General features: G+C 38.1%; 1 protein-coding gene across 1 annotated transcript; it reads left to right on the forward strand.

The window, feature by feature from the left end:
- Positions 1-15,069: 15,069 nt before the first annotated feature.
- LOC127905252 (uncharacterized) lies at positions 15,070-17,398 on the forward strand. Its single transcript, XM_052452576.1, has 3 exons — positions 15,070-16,000; positions 16,112-17,085; positions 17,321-17,398. Exons 1-3 carry the CDS (start codon positions 15,070-15,072, stop codon positions 17,396-17,398), a joined length of 1,983 nt encoding a protein of 660 aa, XP_052308536.1.
- The last annotated feature ends 1,688 nt before the right edge of the window (positions 17,399-19,086 follow it).

Here is a 19,086-nt window from a genome sequence, read left to right on the forward strand (position 1 = left end):
CAACCCAGTTCTGCATCTAAGAAAGTCAAAATTGCTCATCAACAAACACTTTGACAGTTACTCTCCACCGGTTACTGTCTCGTTTTTGAACTGTTACTGTCGGACCTCTACTCAGAATTTTAACTATATCTGGAGTTACAGAACTGCGATTCAAACGCGATTAGTCTCGTTGGAAAGCTAAGACAGGGGGCTACAAGTTCTATGATCAAGAAGAACCCAGTTCTGCCTCTAAGATAGTCAAAATTACTCAACTACGAACACTTGGACTGTTACTCTCCAACTGTTACTGTCTCGTTTTTTAACTGTTACTGTCCGACCTCTGCTCAAAATTTTAACTATATCTGGAGTTATAGAACTGCGATTCATGCGCGATTAGTCTCGTTGGAAAGATAAGACATGAGGCAACATGTTCTATGATCAAGAACAACCCAGTTCTGCATCTAAGATAGTCAAAATTGCTCATCAACAAACACTTTGACTGTTACTCTCCACCGGTTACTGTCTCGTTTTTGAACTGTTACTGTCAGACCTCTACTCAGAATTTTAACTATATCTGGAGTTACAGAACTGCGATTCAAACGCGATTAGTCTCGTTGGAAAGATAAGACATGAGGCTACAAATTCAATGCATCAAGAAGAACCCAGTTCTGCCTCTAAGATAGTCAAAATTGCTCATCAACAAACACTTGGACTGTTACTGTCCAACTGTTACGGTCTCGTTTTTGAACTGTTACTCTCCGCCCTCTACTCAGAATTTTAACTATATCTGGAGTTATAGAACTCCGATTCAAGCGCGATTAGTCTCGTTGGAAAGCTAAGACATGAGGCTACAAGTTCAATGCATCAAGAAGAACCCAGTTCTGCCCCTAAGATAGTAAAAATTGCTCATTAACGAACACTTGGACTGTTACTGTCCAACTGTTACTGTCTCGTTTTTCAACTGTTACTCTCCGACCACTACTCAAAATTTTAACTATATCTGGAGTTATAGAACTGCGATTCATGCGTGATTAGTCTCGTTGGAAAGATAAGACATGAGGCAACATGTTCTATGATCAAGAACAACCAAGTTCTGCATCTAAGATAGTCAAAATTGCTCATCAACAAAAACTTTGACTGTTACTCTCCACCGGTTACTGTCTCGTTTTTGAACTGTTACTGTCTGACCTCTACTCAGAATTTGAACTATATCTGGAGTTACAGAACTGCGATTCAAACGCGATTAGTCTCGTTGGAAAGATAAGACATGAGGCTACAAATTCAATGCATCAAGAAGAACCCAGTTCTGCCTCTAAGATAGTCAAAATTGCTCAACTAAGAACACTTGGACTGTTACTGTCCAACTGTTACGGTCTCGTTTTTGAACTGTTACTCTCCGCCCTCTACTCAGAATTTTAACTATATCTGGAGTTATAGAACTCCGATTCAAGCGCGATTAGTCTCGTTGGAAAGCTAAGACATGAGGCTACAAGTTCAATGCATCAAGAAGAACCCAGTTCTGCCCCTAAGATAGTAAAAATTGCTCATTAACGAACACTTGGACTGTTACTGTCCAACTGTTACTGTCTCGTTTTTCAACTGTTACTCTCCGACCACTACTCAAAATTTTAACTATATCTGGAGTTATAGAACTGCGATTCATGCGTGATTAGTCTCGTTGGAAAGATAAGACATGAGGCAACATGTTCCATGATCAAGAACAACCAAGTTCTGCATCGAAGATAGTCAAAATTGCTCATCAACAAAAACTTTGACTGTTACTCTCCACCGGTTACTGTCTCGTTTTTGAACTGTTACTGTCTGCCTCTACTCAGAATTTGAACTATATCTGGAGTTACAGAACTGCGATTCAAACGCGATTAGTCTCGTTGGAAAGATAAGACATGAGGCTACAAATTCAATGCATCAAGAAGAACCCAGTTCTGCCTCTAAGATAGTCAAAATTGCTCAACTAAGAACACTTGGACTGTTACTCTCCAACTGTTACTGTCTCGTTTTTTAACTGTTACTGTCCGACCTCTGCTCAAAATCTTAACTATATCTGGAGTTATAGAACTGCGATTCATGCGCGATTAGTCTCGTTGGAAAGATAAGACATGAGGCAACATGTTCGATGATCAAGAACAACCCAGTTCTGCATCTAAGATAGTCAAAATTGCTCATCAACAAACACTTTGACTGTTACTCTCCACCGGTTACTGTCTCGTTTTTGAACTGTTACTGTCTGACCTCTACTCAGAATTTTAACTATATCTGGAGTTACAGAACTGCGATTCAAACGCGATTAGTCTCGTTGGAAAGATAAGACATGAGGCTACAAATTCAATGCATCAAGAAGAACCCAGTTCTGCCTCTAAGATAGTCAAAATTGCTCAACTAAGAACACTTGGGCTGTTACTCTCCAACTGTTACTGTCTCGTTTTTTAACTGTTACTGTCCGACTTCTACTCAAAATTTTAACTATATCTGGAGTTATAGAACTGCGATTCATGCGCGATTAGTCTCGTTGGAAAGATAAAACATGAGGCAACATGTTCTATGATCAAGAACAACCAAGTTCTGCATCTAAGATAGTCAAAATTGCTCATCAACAAAAACTTTGACTGTTACTCTCCACCGGTTACTGTCTCGTTTTTGAACTGTTACTGTCTGACCTCTACTCAGAAATTGAACTATATCTGGAGTTACAGAACTGCGATTCAAACGCAATTAGTCTCGTTGGAAAGATAAGACATGAGGCTACAAATTCAATGCATCAAGAAGAACCCAGTTCTGCCTCTAAGATAGTCAAAATTGCTCAACTAAGAACACTTGGACTGTTACTCTCCAACTGTTACTGTCTCGTTTTTTAACTGTTACTGTCCGACCTCTGCTCAAAATTTTAACTATATCTGGAGTTATAGAACTGCGATTCATGCGCGATTAGTCTCGTTGGAAAGATAAGACATGAGGCAACATGTTCTATGATCAAGAACAACCCAGTTCTGCATCTAAGATAGTCAAAATTGCTCATCAACAAACACTTTGACTGTTACTCTCCACCGGTTACTGTCTCGTTTTTGAACTGTTACTGTCTGACCTCTACTCAGAATTTTAACTATATCTGGAGTTACAGAACTGCGATTCAAACGCGATTAGTCTCGTTGGAAAGATAAGACATGAGGCTACAAATTCAATGCATCAAGAAGAACCCAGTTCTGCCTCTAAGATAGTCAAAATTGCTCAACTAAGAACACTTGGACTGTTACTCTCCAACTGTTACTGTCTCGTTTTTTAACTGTTACTGTCCGACCTCTACTCAAAATTTTAACTATATCTGGAGTTATAGAACTCCGATTCAAGCGCGATTTGTCTGGTTGGAAATCTAAGATGTTAGGCTACAAGTTTAATAGTTCAAGAAGAACCCGGTTCTGCATCTAAGATAGTCAAAATTGCTCATCAACAAACACTTGGACTGTTACTGTCCAACTCTTACGGTCTCGTTTTTGAACTGTTACTGTCTGCCCTCTACTCAGAATTTTAACTATATCTAGAGTTACAGAACTGCGATTCAAGCGCGATTAGTCTCGTTGGAAAGCTAAGACATGAGGCTACAAGTTCAATGCATCAAGAAGAACCCAGTTCTGCCCCTAAGATAGTAAAAATTGCTCATTAACGAACACTTGGATTGTTACTGTCCAACTGTTATTGTCTCGTTTTTGAATTGTTACACTCCGACCTCTACTCAAAATTTTAACTATATCTGGAGTTATAGAACTGCGATTCAAGCGCGATTAGTCTCGTTGGAAGGCTAAGACATGAGGCTACAAGTTCAATGCATCAAGAAGAACCCAGTTCTGCCCCTAAGATAGTAAAAATTGCTCATTAACGAACACTTGGACTGTTACTGTCCAACTGTTACTGTCTCGTTTTTGAACTGTTACTGTCCGACCTCTACTCAAAATTTTAACTATATCTGGAGTTATAGAACTCTGATTCAAGCGCGATTTGTCTAGTTGGTAATCTAAGATGTTAGGCTACAAGTTTAATAGTTCAAGAAGAACCCGGTTCTGCATCTAAGATAGTCAAAATTGCTCATCAACAAACACTTGGACTGTTACTGTCCAACTCTTACGGTCTCGTTTTTGAACTGTTACTGTCTGCCCTTTACTCAGAATTTTAACTATATCTAGAGTTACAGAACTGCGATTCAAGCGCGATTAGTCTCGTTGGAAAGCTAAGACATGAGGCTACAAGTTCAATGCATCAAGAAGAACCCAGTTCTGCCCCTAAGATAGTAAAAATTGCTCATTAACGAACACTTGGATTGTTACTGTCCAACTGTTATTGTCTCGTTTTTGAATTGTTACACTCCGACCTCTACTCAAAATTTTAACTATATCTGGAGTTATAGAACTGCGATTCAAGCGCGATTAGTCTCGTTGGAAGGCTAAGACATGAGGCTACAAGTTCAATGCATCAAGAAGAACCCAGTTCTGCCCCTAAGATAGTAAAAATTGCTCATTAACGAACACTTGGACTGTTACTGTCTCGTTTTTGAACTGTTACACTCCGACCTCTACTCAAAATTTTAACTATATCTGGAGTTATAGAACTGCGATTCAAGCGCGATTAGTCTCGTTGGAAGGCTAAGACATGAGGCTACAAGTTCAATGCATCAAGAAGAACCCAGTTCTGCCCCTAAGATAGTAAAAATTGCTCATTAACGAACACTTGGACTGTTACTGTCCAACTGTTACTGTCTCGTTTTTGAACTGTTACTCTCCGACCACTACTCAAAATTTTAACTATATCTGGAGTTATAGAACTGCGATTCATGCGTGATTAGTCTCGTTGGAAAGATAAGACATGAGGCAACATGTTCTATGATCAAGAACAACCCAGTTCTGCATCTAAGAAAGTCAAAATTGCTCATCAACAAACACTTTGACAGTTACTCTCCACCGGTTACTGTCTCGTTTTTGAACTGTTACTGTCGGACCTCTACTCAGAATTTTAACTATATCTGGAGTTACAGAACTGCGATTCAAACGCGATTAGTCTCGTTGGAAAGCTAAGACAGGGGGCTACAAGTTCTATGATCAAGAAGAACCCAGTTCTGCCTCTAAGATAGTCAAAATTGCATTCAACTACGAACACTTGGACTGTTACTCTCCAACTGTTACTGTCTCGTTTTTTAACTGTTACTGTCCGACCTCTGCTCAAAATTTTAACTATATCTGGAGTTATAGAACTGCGATTCATGCGCGATTAGTCTCGTTGGAAAGATAAGACATGAGGCAACATGTTCTATGATCAAGAACAACCCAGTTCTGCATCTAAGAAAGTCAAAATTGCTCATCAACAAACACTTTGACAGTTACTCTCCACCGGTTACTGTCTCGTTTTTGAACTGTTACTGTCTGACCTCTACTCAGAATTTTAACTATATCTGGAGTTACAGAACTGCGATTCAAACGCGATTAGTCTCGTTGGAAAGATAAGACATGAGGCTACAAATTCAATGCATCAAGAAGAACCCAGTTCTGCCTCTAAGATAGTCAAAATTGCTCAACTAAGAACACTTGGGCTGTTACTCTCCAACTGTTACTGTCTCGTTTTTTAACTGTTACTGTCCGACTTCTACTCAAAATTTTAACTATATCTGGAGTTATAGAACTGCGATTCATGCGCGATTAGTCTCGTTGGAAAGATAAAACATGAGGCAACATGTTCTATGATCAAGAACAACCAAGTTCTGCATCTAAGATAGTCAAAATTGCTCATCAACAAAAACTTTGACTGTTACTCTCCACCGGTTACTGTCTCGTTTTTGAACTGTTACTGTCTGACCTCTACTCAGAATTTGAACTATATCTGGAGTTACAGAACTGCGATTCAAACGCGATTAGTCTCGTTGGAAAGATAAGACATGAGGCTACAAATTCAATGCATCAAGAAGAACCCAGTTCTGCCTCTAAGATAGTCAAAATTGCTCAACTAAGAACACTTGGACTGTTACTCTCCAACTGTTACTGTCTCGTTTTTTAACTGTTACTGTCCGACCTCTGCTCAAAATTTTAACTATATCTGGAGTTATAGAACTGCGATTCATGCGCGATTAGTCTCGTTGGAAAGATAAGACATGAGGCAACATGTTCTATGATCAAGAACAACCCAGTTCTGCATCTAAGATAGTCAAAATTGCTCATCAACAAACACTTTGACTGTTACTCTCCACCGGTTACTGTCTCGTTTTTGAACTGTTACTGTCTGACCTCTACTCAGAATTTTAACTATATCTGGAGTTACAGAACTGCGATTAAAACGCGATTAGTCTCGTTGGAAAGATAAGACATGAGGCTACAAATTCAATGCATCAAGAAGAACCCAGTTCTGCCTCTAAGATAGTCAAAATTGCTCAACTAAGAACACTTGGACTGTTACTCTCCAACTGTTACTGTCTCGTTTTTTAACTGTTACTGTCCGACCTCTACTCAAAATTTTAACTATATCTGGAGTTATAGAACTCCGATTCAAGCGCGATTTGTCTGGTTGGAAATCTAAGATGTTAGGCTACAAGTTTAATAGTTCAAGAAGAACCTGGTTCTGCATCTAAGATAGTCAAAATTGCTCATCAACAAACACCTGGACTGTTACTGTCCAACTCTTACGGTCTCGTTTTTGAACTGTTACTGTCTGCCCTCTACTCAGAATTTTAACTATATCTAGAGTTACAGAACTGCGATTCAAGCGCGATTAGTCTCGTTGGAAAGCTAAGACATGAGGCTACAAGTTCAATGCATCAAGAAGAACCCAGTTCTGCCCCTAAGATAGTAAAAATTGCTCATTAACGAACACTTGGATTGTTACTGTCCAACTGTTATTGTCTCGTTTTTGAATTGTTACACTCCGACCTCTACTCAAAATTTTAACTATATCTGGAGTTATAGAACTGCGATTCAAGCGCGATTAGTCTCGTTGGAAGGCTAAGACATGAGGCTACAAGTTCAATGCATCAAGAAGAACCCAGTTCTGCCCCTAAGATAGTAAAAATTGCTCATTAACGAACACTTGGACTGTTACTGTCCAACTGTTACTGTCTCGTTTTTGAACTGTTACTGTCCGACCTCTACTCAAAATTTTAACTATATCTGGAGTTATAGAACTCTGATTCAAGCGCGATTTGTCTAGTTGGTAATCTAAGATGTTAGGCTACAAGTTTAATAGTTCAAGAAGAACCCGGTTCTGCATCTAAGATAGTCAAAATTGCTCATCAACAAACACTTGGACTGTTACTGTCCAACTCTTATGGTCTCGTTTTTGAACTGTTACTGTCTGCCCTCTACTCAGAATTTTAACTATATCTAGAGTTACAGAACTGCGATTCAAGCGCGATTAGTCTCGTTGGAAAGCTAAGACATGAGGCTACAAGTTCAATGCATCAAGAAGAACCCAGTTCTGCCCCTAAGATAGTAAAAATTGCTCATTAACGAACACTTGGATTGTTACTGTCCAACTGTTATTGTCTCGTTTTTGAATTGTTACACTCCGACCTCTACTCAAAATTTTAACTATATCTGGAGTTATAGAACTGCGATTCAAGCGCGATTAGTCTCGTTGGAAGGCTAAGACATGAGGCTACAAGTTCAATGCATCAAGAAGAACCCAGTTCTGCCCCTAAGATAGTAAAAATTGCTCATTAACGAACACTTGGACTGTTACTGTCCAACTGTTACTGTCTCGTTTTTGAACTGTTACACTCCGACCTCTACTCAAAATTTTAACTATATCTGGAGTTATAGAACTGCGATTCAAGCGCGATTAGTCTCGTTGGAAGGCTAAGACATGAGGCTACAAGTTCAATGCATCAAGAAGAACCCAGTTCTGCCCCTAAGATAGTAAAAATTGCTCATTAACGAACACTTGGACTGTTACTGTCCAACTGTTACTGTCTCGTTTTTGAACTGTTACTCTCCGACCACTACTCAAAATTTTAACTATATCTGGAGTTATAGAACTGCGATTCATGCGTGATTAGTCCCGTTGGAAAGATAAGACATGAGGCAACATGTTCTATGATCAAGAACAACCCAGTTCTGCATCTAAGAAAGTCAAAATTGCTCATCAACAAACACTTTGACAGTTACTCTCCACCGGTTACTGTCTCGTTTTTGAACTGTTACTGTCGGACCTCTACTCAGAATTTTAACTATATCTGGAGTTACAGAACTGCGATTCAAACGCGATTAGTCTCGTTGGAAAGCTAAGACAGAGGGCTACAAGTTCTATGATCAAGAAGAACCCAGTTCTGCCTCTAAGATAGTCAAAATTGCTCAACTACGAACACTTGGACTGTTACTCTCCAACTGTTACTGTCTCGTTTTTTAACTGTTACTGTCCGACCTCTGCTCAAAATTTTAACTATATCTGGAGTTATAGAACTGCGATTCATGCGCGATTAGTCTCGTTGGAAAGATAAGACATAAGGCAACATGTTCTATGATCAAGAACAACCCAGTTCTGCATCTAAGATAGTCAAAATTGCTCATCAACAACCACTTTGACTGTTACTCTCCACCGGTTACTGTCTCGTTTTTGAACTGTTACTGTCAGACCTCTACTCAGAATTTTAACTATATCTGGAGTTACAGAACTGCGATTCAAACGCGATTAGTCTCGTTGGAAAGATAAGACATGAGGCTACAAATTCAATGCATCAAGAAGAACCCAGTTCTGCCTCTAAGATAGTCAAAATTGCTCATCAACAAACACTTGGACTGTTACTCTCCAATTGTTATTGTTTCGTTTTTGAACTGTTACTGTGTGACCTCTACTCAAAATTTTAACTATATCTGGAGTTATTGAACTGCGATTCAAGCGCAATTTGTCTGGTTGGAAAGCTAAGACATGAGGCTACAAATTCAATGCATCAAGAAGAACCCAGTTCTGCCTCTAAGATAGTAAAAATTGCTCGACTACGAACACTTGGACTGTTACTCTCCAACTGTTACTGTCTCGTTTTTGAACTGTTACTGTCCGACCTCTACTCAAAATTTTAACTATATCTGGAGTTATAGAACTCTGATTCAAGCGTGATTTGTCTGGTTGGAAATCTAAGACGTTAGGCTACAAGTTCAATAGTTCAAGAAGAACCCAGTTCTGCATCTAACATAGTCAAAATTGCTCATCAACAAACACTTGGACTGTTACTGTCCAACTGTTACGGTCTCGTTTTTGAACTGTTACTGTCTGCCCTCTACTCAGAATTTTAACTATATCTAGAGTTATAGAACTGCGATTCAAGCGCGATTAGTCTCGTTGGAAAGATAAGTCATGAGGCTACAAATTCAATACATCAAGAAGAACCCACTTCTGCCTCTAAGATAGTCAAAATTGCTCATCAACAAACACATGGACTGTTACTGTCCAACTGTTACTGTCTCGTTTTTGAACTGTTACTGTCCGACCTCTACTCAGAATTTTAACTATATCTGGAGTTATAGAACAACGATTCAAGCACGATTAGTCTCGTTGGAAAGATAAGACATGAGGCTACAAGTTCAATGCATCAAGAACAACCCAGTTTTGCCTCTAAGATAGTCAAAAGTGCTCATCAACAAACACATGGACTATTACTTTCCAAGTGTTACTGTCTCGTTTTTGAACTGTTACTGTCTGCCCTCTACTCAGAATTTTAACTATATGTGGAGTTATAGAACTGCGATTCAAGAGCGATTAGTCTCGTTGGAAAGCTAAGACAGGAGGCTACAAGTTCTACGATCAAGAAGAACCCAGTTCTGCCTCTAAGATAGTCAAAATTGCTCAACAACAAACACTTGGACTGTTACTGGCCAACTGTTACTGTCTCTTTTTTGAATTGTCTGACGTTTACTCAGAATTTTAACTATATCTGGAGTTATAGAACTGCGATTCAAGCGCGATTAGTCTCGTTGGAAAGCTAAGACATGAGGCTACAAGTTCTATGATCAAGAAGAACCCAGTTCTGCCCCTAAGATAGTCAAAATTGCTCATCAAGAAACACTTGGACTGTTACTCTCCAACTGTTAGTGTCTCGTTTTTGAACTGTTACTGCGTGACCTCTACTCAAAATTTTAACTATATCTGGAGTTATAGAACTCTGATTCAAGCGCGATTAGTCTTGTTGGAAATCTAAGACGTTAGGCCACAAGTTCAATAGTTCAAAAAGAACCCAGTTCTGCATCTAAGATAGTAAAAATTGTTCATCAACAAACACTTGGACTGTTACTGTCCAACTCTTACGGTCTCGTTTTTGAACTGTTACTGTCTGCCCTCTACTCAGAATTTTAACTATATCTAGAGTTATAGAAATGCGATTCAAGCGCGATTAGTCTCGTTGGAAAGCTAAGACATGAGGCTACAAGTTCAATGCATCAAGAAGAACCCAGTTCTGCCCCTAAGATAGTAAAAATTGCTCATTAACGAACACTTGGATTGTTACTGTCCAACTGTTATTGTCTCGTTTTTGAATTGTTACTCTACGACCTCTACTCAAAATTTTAACTATATCTGGAGTTATAGAACTGCGATTCAAGCGCGATTAGTCTCGTTGGAAAGCTAAGACAGGAGGCTACAAGTTCTATCATCAAGAAGAACCCAGTTCTGCATCTAAGATAGTCAAAATTGCTCATCAACAAACACTTAGACTGTTACTCTACAACTGTTACTGTCTCGTTTTTGAACTGTTACTGTCTGCCCTCTGCTCATAATTTTAAATATATCTGGTGTTATAGACTTGCGATTGAAGCGCGATTAGTTTCGTTGGAAAGCTAAGACATGAGGCTACAAGTTCAATGCATCAAGAAGAACCCAGTTCTGCCTCTAAGATATTAAAAATTGCTCATGAACGAACACTTGGACTGTTACTGTCCAACTGTTACTGTCTCGTTTTTGAACTGTTACTGTCTGACCTCTACTCAAAATTTTAACTATATCTGGAGTTATAGAACTGCGATTCAAGCGCGATTTGTCTGGTTGGAAAGCTAAGACATGAGGCTACAAGTTCAATGTATCAAGCAGAACCCAGTTCAGCCTCTAAGATAGTCAAAATTGCTCATCAACAAACACTTGGACTGTTACTCTCCAACTGTTAATGTCTCGTTTTTGAACTGTTACTGTTTGACCTCTACTCAGAATTTTAACTATATCTGGAGTTATAGAACTGCGATTCAAGCGCGATTAGTCTCGTTGGAAAGCTAAGACATGAGGCTACAAGTTCAATGCATCAAGAAGAACCCAGTTCTGCCCCTAAGATAGTAAAAATTGCTCATTAACGAACACTTGGATTGTTACTGTCCAACTGTTATTGTCTCCTTTTTGAATTGTTACACTCCGACCTCTACTCAAAATTTTAACTATATCTGGAGTTATAGAACTGCGATTCAAGCGCGATTAGTCTCGTTGGAAAGCTAAGACAGGAGGCTACAAGTTCTATGATCAAGAAGAACCCAGTTCTGCATCTAAGATAGTCAAAATTGCTCATCAATAAACAATTGGACTGTTACTCTCCAACTGTTACGGTCTCGTTTTTGAACTGTTACTGTCTGCCCTCTACTCAGAATTTTAACTATATCTGGAGTTATAGAACTGCGATTCAAGCGCGATTAGTCTCGTTGGAAAGCTAAGACATGAGGCTACAAGTTCAATGCATCAAGAAGAACCCAGTTCTGCCCCTAAGATAGTAAAAATTGCTCATCAACGAACACTTGGACTGTTACTGTCCAACTGTTACTGTCTCGTTTTTGAACTGTTACTCTCCGACCTCTACTCAGAATTTTAACTATATCTGGAGTTATAGAACTCCGATTCAAGTGCGATTTGTCTGGTTGGAAATCTAAGACGTTAGGCTACAAGTTCAATAGTTCAAGAAGAACCCAGTTCTGCATCTAAGATAGTAAAAATTGTTCATCAACAAACACTTGGACTGTTACGGTCTCGTTTTTGAACTGTTACTGTCTGCCCTCTGCTCAGAATTTTAACTATATCTGGAGTTATAGACCTGCGATTCAAGCGCGATTAGTCTCGTTGGAAAGCTAAGACATTAGGCTACAAGTTCAATGCATCAAGAAGAACCCAGTTCTGCCCCTAAGATAGTAAAAATTGCTCATCAACGAACACTTGGACTGTTACTGTCCAACTGTTACTGTCTCGTTTTTGAACTGTTACTCTCCGACCTCTACTCAAAATTTTAACTATATCTGGAGGTATAGAACTCTGATTCAAGCGCGATTAGTCTCGTTGGAAATCTAAGACGTTAGGCTATGATTGTGCATCAAAAGTATCATTAAGTCTCTTATTTTACATATGTATTGATTGTTTTTATTTGGGTTTTTTATAATAATTGATGTGCTTTTTAGTAATGAAGTTTATTTTAATGTTTCGATAGGTTTTTGGAGCTTAAATGAATTATTTCAGAAAATTCAACGTCGGAATTCAGAACAAAGCATTGAAGAGAAATTTAGTTGAAGATTGAAGAAAATCTTGGTTCAAATAAGTGCTTCAAATTTGCCCCAAAAATCAATTCTATTCCAATTCTAGAAAAGAATATCATATGATCTATTTCAAGCCCAAACTTGCCTTATGTTGTGTGCAAACTTCAACCATTAAACACTCAAGGTTTTAATGTCAATCTTAGCCCAAATAATAGGTACATTTGTATCCTTATTTGATACTTAAATTCAGCCCCAAATCAGCCCCAAATCAGCCTCAAATCAGCCTCCAAATCAGCCCAAGCACAATTCATGATCTTACATGTCCACACAACAAATAACATTTGATTTATTTTGGATAATTCATTGATCCAAGAGGGAAAGCACATGGATGGAAAGCTAGAGGGGACATTGTCACATTATTTTGGGTCAAAAAGAAGAAAGAGACAGCTCACAAAGGAGGAAGAAAAACGTGCACCAAAGTATTCTCAAAGCTGGCCTGATTTGATTTTCCAGAACACCTTCGGTGTTTTGCCCATAACTTTTGATTCAGATGTCCAAATGAGCTGTTATTTAATGATCTGGAAAGTTAACAGAATGGCCTATAAATATGTATCTAATAGACATCTTCAAAGGAGGCTTATAAGAGGGTCAAATTGCTGTCTAAAGTTAGAGTCAGATTTGTGTCCGAATATTTACTGAAATTGTGTTGTATTCTTCTTTATAGATTTCGGTTCTTTAGCTTGTAAAACTTATTATTTCAGTGTGATTCAAGTTATTTCATGTTTATTGAAGTGTTCTTATATATAATCATGGTTGGCTAATCTCCTTCTTGGATCCAAATCAAGGATGATGGTGATTGAGGTGAGTTCTTTAAGATATGAATGAATCTTAATGTTTATCTTCTTATTTTCTTCATGAATGTTTTATTATTGCAAAGAAATTTTAGAAATCATTTAGGTAATGTTATAATCTTGAATTTTTATGCACAAACCTTAGTTTTGGTATAGAGATTGCTTGATTCAATGTCTTACTTAATATGAAAGTACTTGTTCATTCTTAAGCAATAATCAATATTCATCTTTTTAAACTTCATTGTAATATCTTCCGATCTAATATCACCATCGTTGATATTAGGTTGAGTTATCTTATATATGTTGAAGGAATCACCAATACATCACCATTAGAATTGATTTGGACCAAGACTTACTTTTTCTTGTCATTTAAAATCTATTTACACTTTTTCATCTTTGAAAACAAATCCATCAATCATTTTCAACCAAGTTATTGTTAATTTAATTTCTCTTGAGTTTTTTTGTTACCTAGCTTAATTTCCAGATCTAGCTCTCTGTGGATATGACCTCGATCTTACCGAGTTAATTGCTACATCGCACACTCGTGCACTTGCGAGTTAAAACAAGCCGAACATAAAAAGCGGTCAAGCAATTTTGGCGCCGTTGCCGGGGAGCTAGCAAGCAAAGGTAACAAATTTATATTTGATTATTGGAAAACAAAAAAAAATACATATAAATAAAAAATCAAATGGCTGGTTTTACCGCCTAAAAAAAAAAATTGACCTCAACTTTTCGGATATTGGACTGTGGACTGGACTATTAATTATTGGATTTTGGTTGGTTCAACCATTTTTCTTTTATTGTCTATTCTAGTTAGTTTCTAATATTTATTTTTTATATTATAAGGCTGGTTTTACCGCTTTTTTGTGTATTTTATTTTATTTTGTTGTTTTGTTGTGATTATTTTTCTTATATTTATTGTTTGAAGTGCTTGGCTGGTATTACCGCTTTTTTTATTCATGCTTGTTATAATTATCTTTTAATGTTTATTGTTGTTAATATTGCTTATTAGTTGGAGAGTGAATTTCTTAATTTGCTGTATTTTTATTTTTGAGCTATTACTTTATCTTTTACGTTTCATTTACTTTTATTTGCAATTTTTTTTTTATTTCCTTTCCTTTCATATTCATATAATTGTTATATTATTTTTCATCATGGCTAATGTTGAAGATGTAGAGGGTGAAGGGAGTGTTCAAGGTAATGGACCTCCACAATTCAATGATCAACCTAATTTTTGAACTCTTAGGGAGTATCTTCACCCGGCTAGACAAAGTACACCTTCATGTATTATCTTACCTCTTAACCAACAAGCTTTCAATTTGAAACCGGGCATGATTCAACTTCTTCCCACATTTCACGGTATGGATTCTGAAAATCCATACATACATATTAAGGACTTTGAAGAGGTATGTAATACTTTTATTGATAGAACATGCACCGAGGAAACCATTCGGCTTAAATTGTTCCCATTCTCTCTAAAGGATAAAGCCAAGCTTTGGCTAAACTCCTTGCGTCCTAGGTCTATAGGTACATGGAGAGAAATGCAAGCTGAATTTTTGAAAAAATACTTCCCCACTCATAGGACGGCAGCCTTACAACGTCAAATGATGAATTTTTCTTGTAGTCCAAATGAGTCATTTCACCAAGCTTGGGAAAGGTTCAAAGACTTGTTAAATGCATGTCCCCACCATGGTTTTGAGATGTGGAGGTTAGTGAGTTTCTTCTACGACTCTCTTACCGCAGATTTTAAAAAGCTAGTGTCAACCATGTGTAATGGTGAGTTTTATGATAAAGAACCAAGTGAAGCCTTTGATTTCTTTGATCAATTGGCTGAAAACACAAAGCAATGGGAGACTTCTCTCCCACTTCATGTTGAGTCTAGAAACACCATTTCTCATTCAAGTGGGAAGTTCCAATTGAAAGAGACTGATGACCTCAATGCTAGATTAGCCTCATTGGCTAGGAAAGTAGAGTCTCTTGAGATTAAAAAAGTGCATGTCATGAGTGAACAACAAGAGGAAAGTTGTGTTGTTTGTGAGAGTAAAGGGCATAGGACAATTGAGTGTCCTACCATTCCAGCTTTCAAGGAAGTCCTATATGGCCAAACTTCTGATTCAAGTAATGTTAGAAAGCCATTTTCAAACCAAGTAGGCAATCCCTACTCTGAGACCTATAATCCTGGATGGAGGAACCACCTAAATTTTGGATGGAGAAATGAGGGCTCTTCAGTACCTCAAACATTTCAACCTCCACCCCAACCATTTCATGCTCCCACACATAACACATACCAACCACCTCATAAGAGATCCCTAGAGGATACTCTTCAACAATTCATGCAAACACAAGGAGGAATCAACAACCAAGCTTACAAATTTCAAGACCAGACCAATAGGACCTTAGATGACATTCGAAGTCAACTAACCAAGTTGACTCAATCACTAAGCATTCAAGAGAAGGGAAAGATTCCAGCGCAACCAATGCCAAATCCTAGAGGTCAGGTACACATGAGTGAATCCTCATCTAGTGAACCTTCAAACCATGAACAAGTCCAAGCCATCACTACCCTTAGAAGTGGAAAGATTGTTGACAAAGCTATAGGTTTTGAGATTCCTAGAGGTATTGTGGAGGAGAAATCTAAGGAAAGTGAAGAGGAAATCAAAACACAAGTGACAAATGAGAGCTTGAGTGACAAAGAAGGTGAGATAAATGAGAAAGAGATGAGTGAGAAAGGAGATGATTCAAGAAAAATTGGAGTCAAAGTGAGTGATTTAGAATTTGTTCCTAGAGCACCATTTCCACAAAGGTTAGGGAAACCTAAACATGATCTTATGAACTCGGAAATCTATGAATTGTTCAAACAAGTGAAAGTCAACATTCCACTCCTTGATGCAATTAAACAAGTCCCATCTTATGCAAAGTTCCTCAAGGACTTATGCACAGTTAAAAGGAGATTGAATGTGAAAGAAAGAGCCTTTCTAACTGAACATGCTAGTGCCATCATCCAGTTTAAGACCCCTCCCAAATACAAAGATCCTGGTTGTCCTACTGTTTCATGCATTATTGGAAGTCATAAGATAGACCAAGCTTTGTTGGATTTAGGAGCAAGTGTGAATTTGATACCCTACACTGTTTACGAACAGTTAGGTTTAGGAGAAATCAAGCCTACTCGAATCACCCTTCAATTAGCTGACAGGTCAATCAAGATTCCCAGGGGTATTGTTGAGGATGTGTTGGTCCAAGTAGATAAATTCTACTTTCCTGTTGATTTTGTAGTGTTGGACACCGCACCTATTCAAGGTTCTAATGCTCCCATCCCAGTCATCTTAGGTAGACCTTTCCTAGCTACATCCAATGCTTTAATCAACTATAGGAATGGGGTGATGAAATTGTCTTTTGGGAATATGACTGTGGAGATGAACATATTTAATGTCTCCAAACAAATTGGTGAACATGAGGACATTAGAGAGGTGGATTTGATCCAAACAGTTTGTCAAGAACACTTTGAGAGAGAGTGGATCAAGGATCCATTGGAGAGAACTTTAATTCATGATGAAAGATTTTGTTCTTTGGAATGTGTTGATGAGGAAGTAAGAGAACTCGAGACTTATCTAGATCCAATGCCTATTATGTCAATAGGTCAATGGACCCCATCGTTTGAGCCTTTGATTTCACCCCAAGTGAAAGCTGAGGCATCTCTTGTCCAACCTTATAAACCAGAAAGGAAGCCTTTACCAAGTGATCTTAAGTATGCTTTTCTAGGGGAAGATGAATCATATCCTATTGTGATTTCATCAAAACTTAGCATAGAGCAGGAACAAGAACTTTTGAGAGTGGTGAGAAAACACAAGAAAGCAATTGGGTGGACTATTACTGACTTGAAAGGAATTAGTCCTCTTTTATGTACACATAGAATTTATCTTGAAGAAGAGGCTAAATCTGTGAGGCAAATGCAAAGACGATTGAACCCAAATATGAAGGAAGTAGTAAGAGGTGAAGTGCTTAAGCTACTTGATGCAGGTATCATTTACCCCATTGCAAACTCAAAATGGGTTAGTCCAACCCAAGTTGTCCCTAAGAAATCTGGAGTCACGGTAGTGAAGAATGAAAATAATGAGCTAGTACCAACTAGAATCCAAACTGGATGGCGTATGTGCATTGATTATCGTAAGTTGAACATGGTGACTAGGAAGAACCATTTTCCACTTCCATTTTTAGACCAAGTGCTTGAAAGAGTAGCCGGAAGAGCTTTCTATTGTTTTCTTGATGGATACTCAGGTTACAACCAAATTGAAATTTCTTTAGAAGACCAAGAAAAAACCACATTCACTTGTCCTTTTGGTACCTATGCTTATAGAAGAATGCCTTTTGGCTTGTGTAATGCACCAGCCACTTTTCAAAGATGTATGATGAGTATCTTTAGTGACATGGTGGAAATTGTTTTGGAAGTTTTCATGGATGATTTTTCAGTTTATGGGGATTCTTATGAGTTGTGTCTAATGCATTTGGAAAAAGTTCTTGAAAGGTGTGAGGAGAGCAATCTTGTACTCAATTGGGAGAAGTGTCATTTTATGGTGACACATGGCATTGTTTTAGGTCACATTGTCTCTTCAAAAGGGATAAAGGTAGATAAGTCAAAGGTTGAAGTCATTCAAAAATTACCTACCCCTCGGACTGTGAAAGATGTGAGATCCTTCTTAGGACACGCTGGTTTTTACCGAAGATTCATTCATTCTTTTAGTACCATTGCCAAACCATTGTGTAACTTGTTGTCACAAGATGTTCAATTTGATTGGACATCAAAATGTCAAGAAGCTTTTGAAAAGCTTAAAGGGTTGTTGACCACTGCACCAATCATGCAAGCTCCTGATTGGTCTTTACCATTTGAACTGATGTGTGATGCTAGTGATTTTGCAGTAGGGGCTGTTTTAGGGCAAAGAAAAGATAAGAAGCCTCATGTCATTTATTATGCTAGCAAGACTTTGAATGATGCTCAATTGAATTACACTACAACTGAAAAAGAACTTTTAGCTGTGGTCTTTGCATTGGACAAGTTTCGGTCTTATTTGGTTGGATCTCTTGTTATTATTTTCACTAATCATGCAGCATTGAAATACTTGCTCACAAAACAAGATGCCAAGCCACGTTTGATTCGATGGATCCTCCTACTCCAAGAGTTTAACCTTGAAATTCGAGATAAAAAGGGAGTAGAGAATGTAGTGGCTGATCATTTGTCCCGTCTTTCAAGCTATGAGACCACAATTGATGAATCTCCAATAAATGAATTCTTTGCTGATGAAAATTTATTTTGTGCAGGTACTGTTTCCTACCTTGGCTCTCCATGGTATACTGACATAGCAAATTACCTAGCCACAAGTCAGATTCCTTCTCATTGGTCTAAACTTGACAAACAAAAATTCTTGCGCAATGTGCGTACCTTTTTTTGGGATGACCCCTACCTATTTAAATACTGCCCTGACCAAATTGTTAGGCGGTGCATTCCTGATCATGAAATTCCAAGTGTAATTAATTTTTGTCATGCATTAACCTGTGGTGGGCATTTCTCTTCCAAGAAAACCACTGCCAAGATCTTGCAGTGTGGTTTTTATTGGCCCACCATGTTCAAAGATGTCCATGCCTTCTGTGTTGCATGTGACCGATGCCAACGACTAGGTAACCTCACTAGGCGTAACATGATGCCCCTAAACCCCATTTTTGTTTTGGAAATATTTGATTGTTGGGGGATTGATTTCATGGGACCTTTTCCAAGTTCATTTGGTTACCAA

This window comes from Populus trichocarpa, chromosome 4 (assembly GCF_000002775.5).
Source record: "Populus trichocarpa isolate Nisqually-1 chromosome 4, P.trichocarpa_v4.1, whole genome shotgun sequence".
Classification (NCBI taxonomy): Eukaryota; Viridiplantae; Streptophyta; class Magnoliopsida; order Malpighiales; family Salicaceae; genus Populus; species Populus trichocarpa.

Bases quoted from the DNA above. Each gene is read 5' to 3' on its own strand.
- LOC127905252 (XM_052452576.1), top strand. From the start codon at position 15,070: ATGTGTAATGGTGAGTTTTATGATAAAGAACCAAGTGAAGCCTTTGAT. The intron at 16,001-16,111 runs GTGAGATAAATG...CACAAAGGTTAG, and splicing joins GAGCTTGAGTGACAAAGAAG to GGAAACCTAAACATGATCTT. The intron at 17,086-17,320 runs GTGATTTCATCA...TACTTGATGCAG, and splicing joins AAGATGAATCATATCCTATT to GTATCATTTACCCCATTGCA.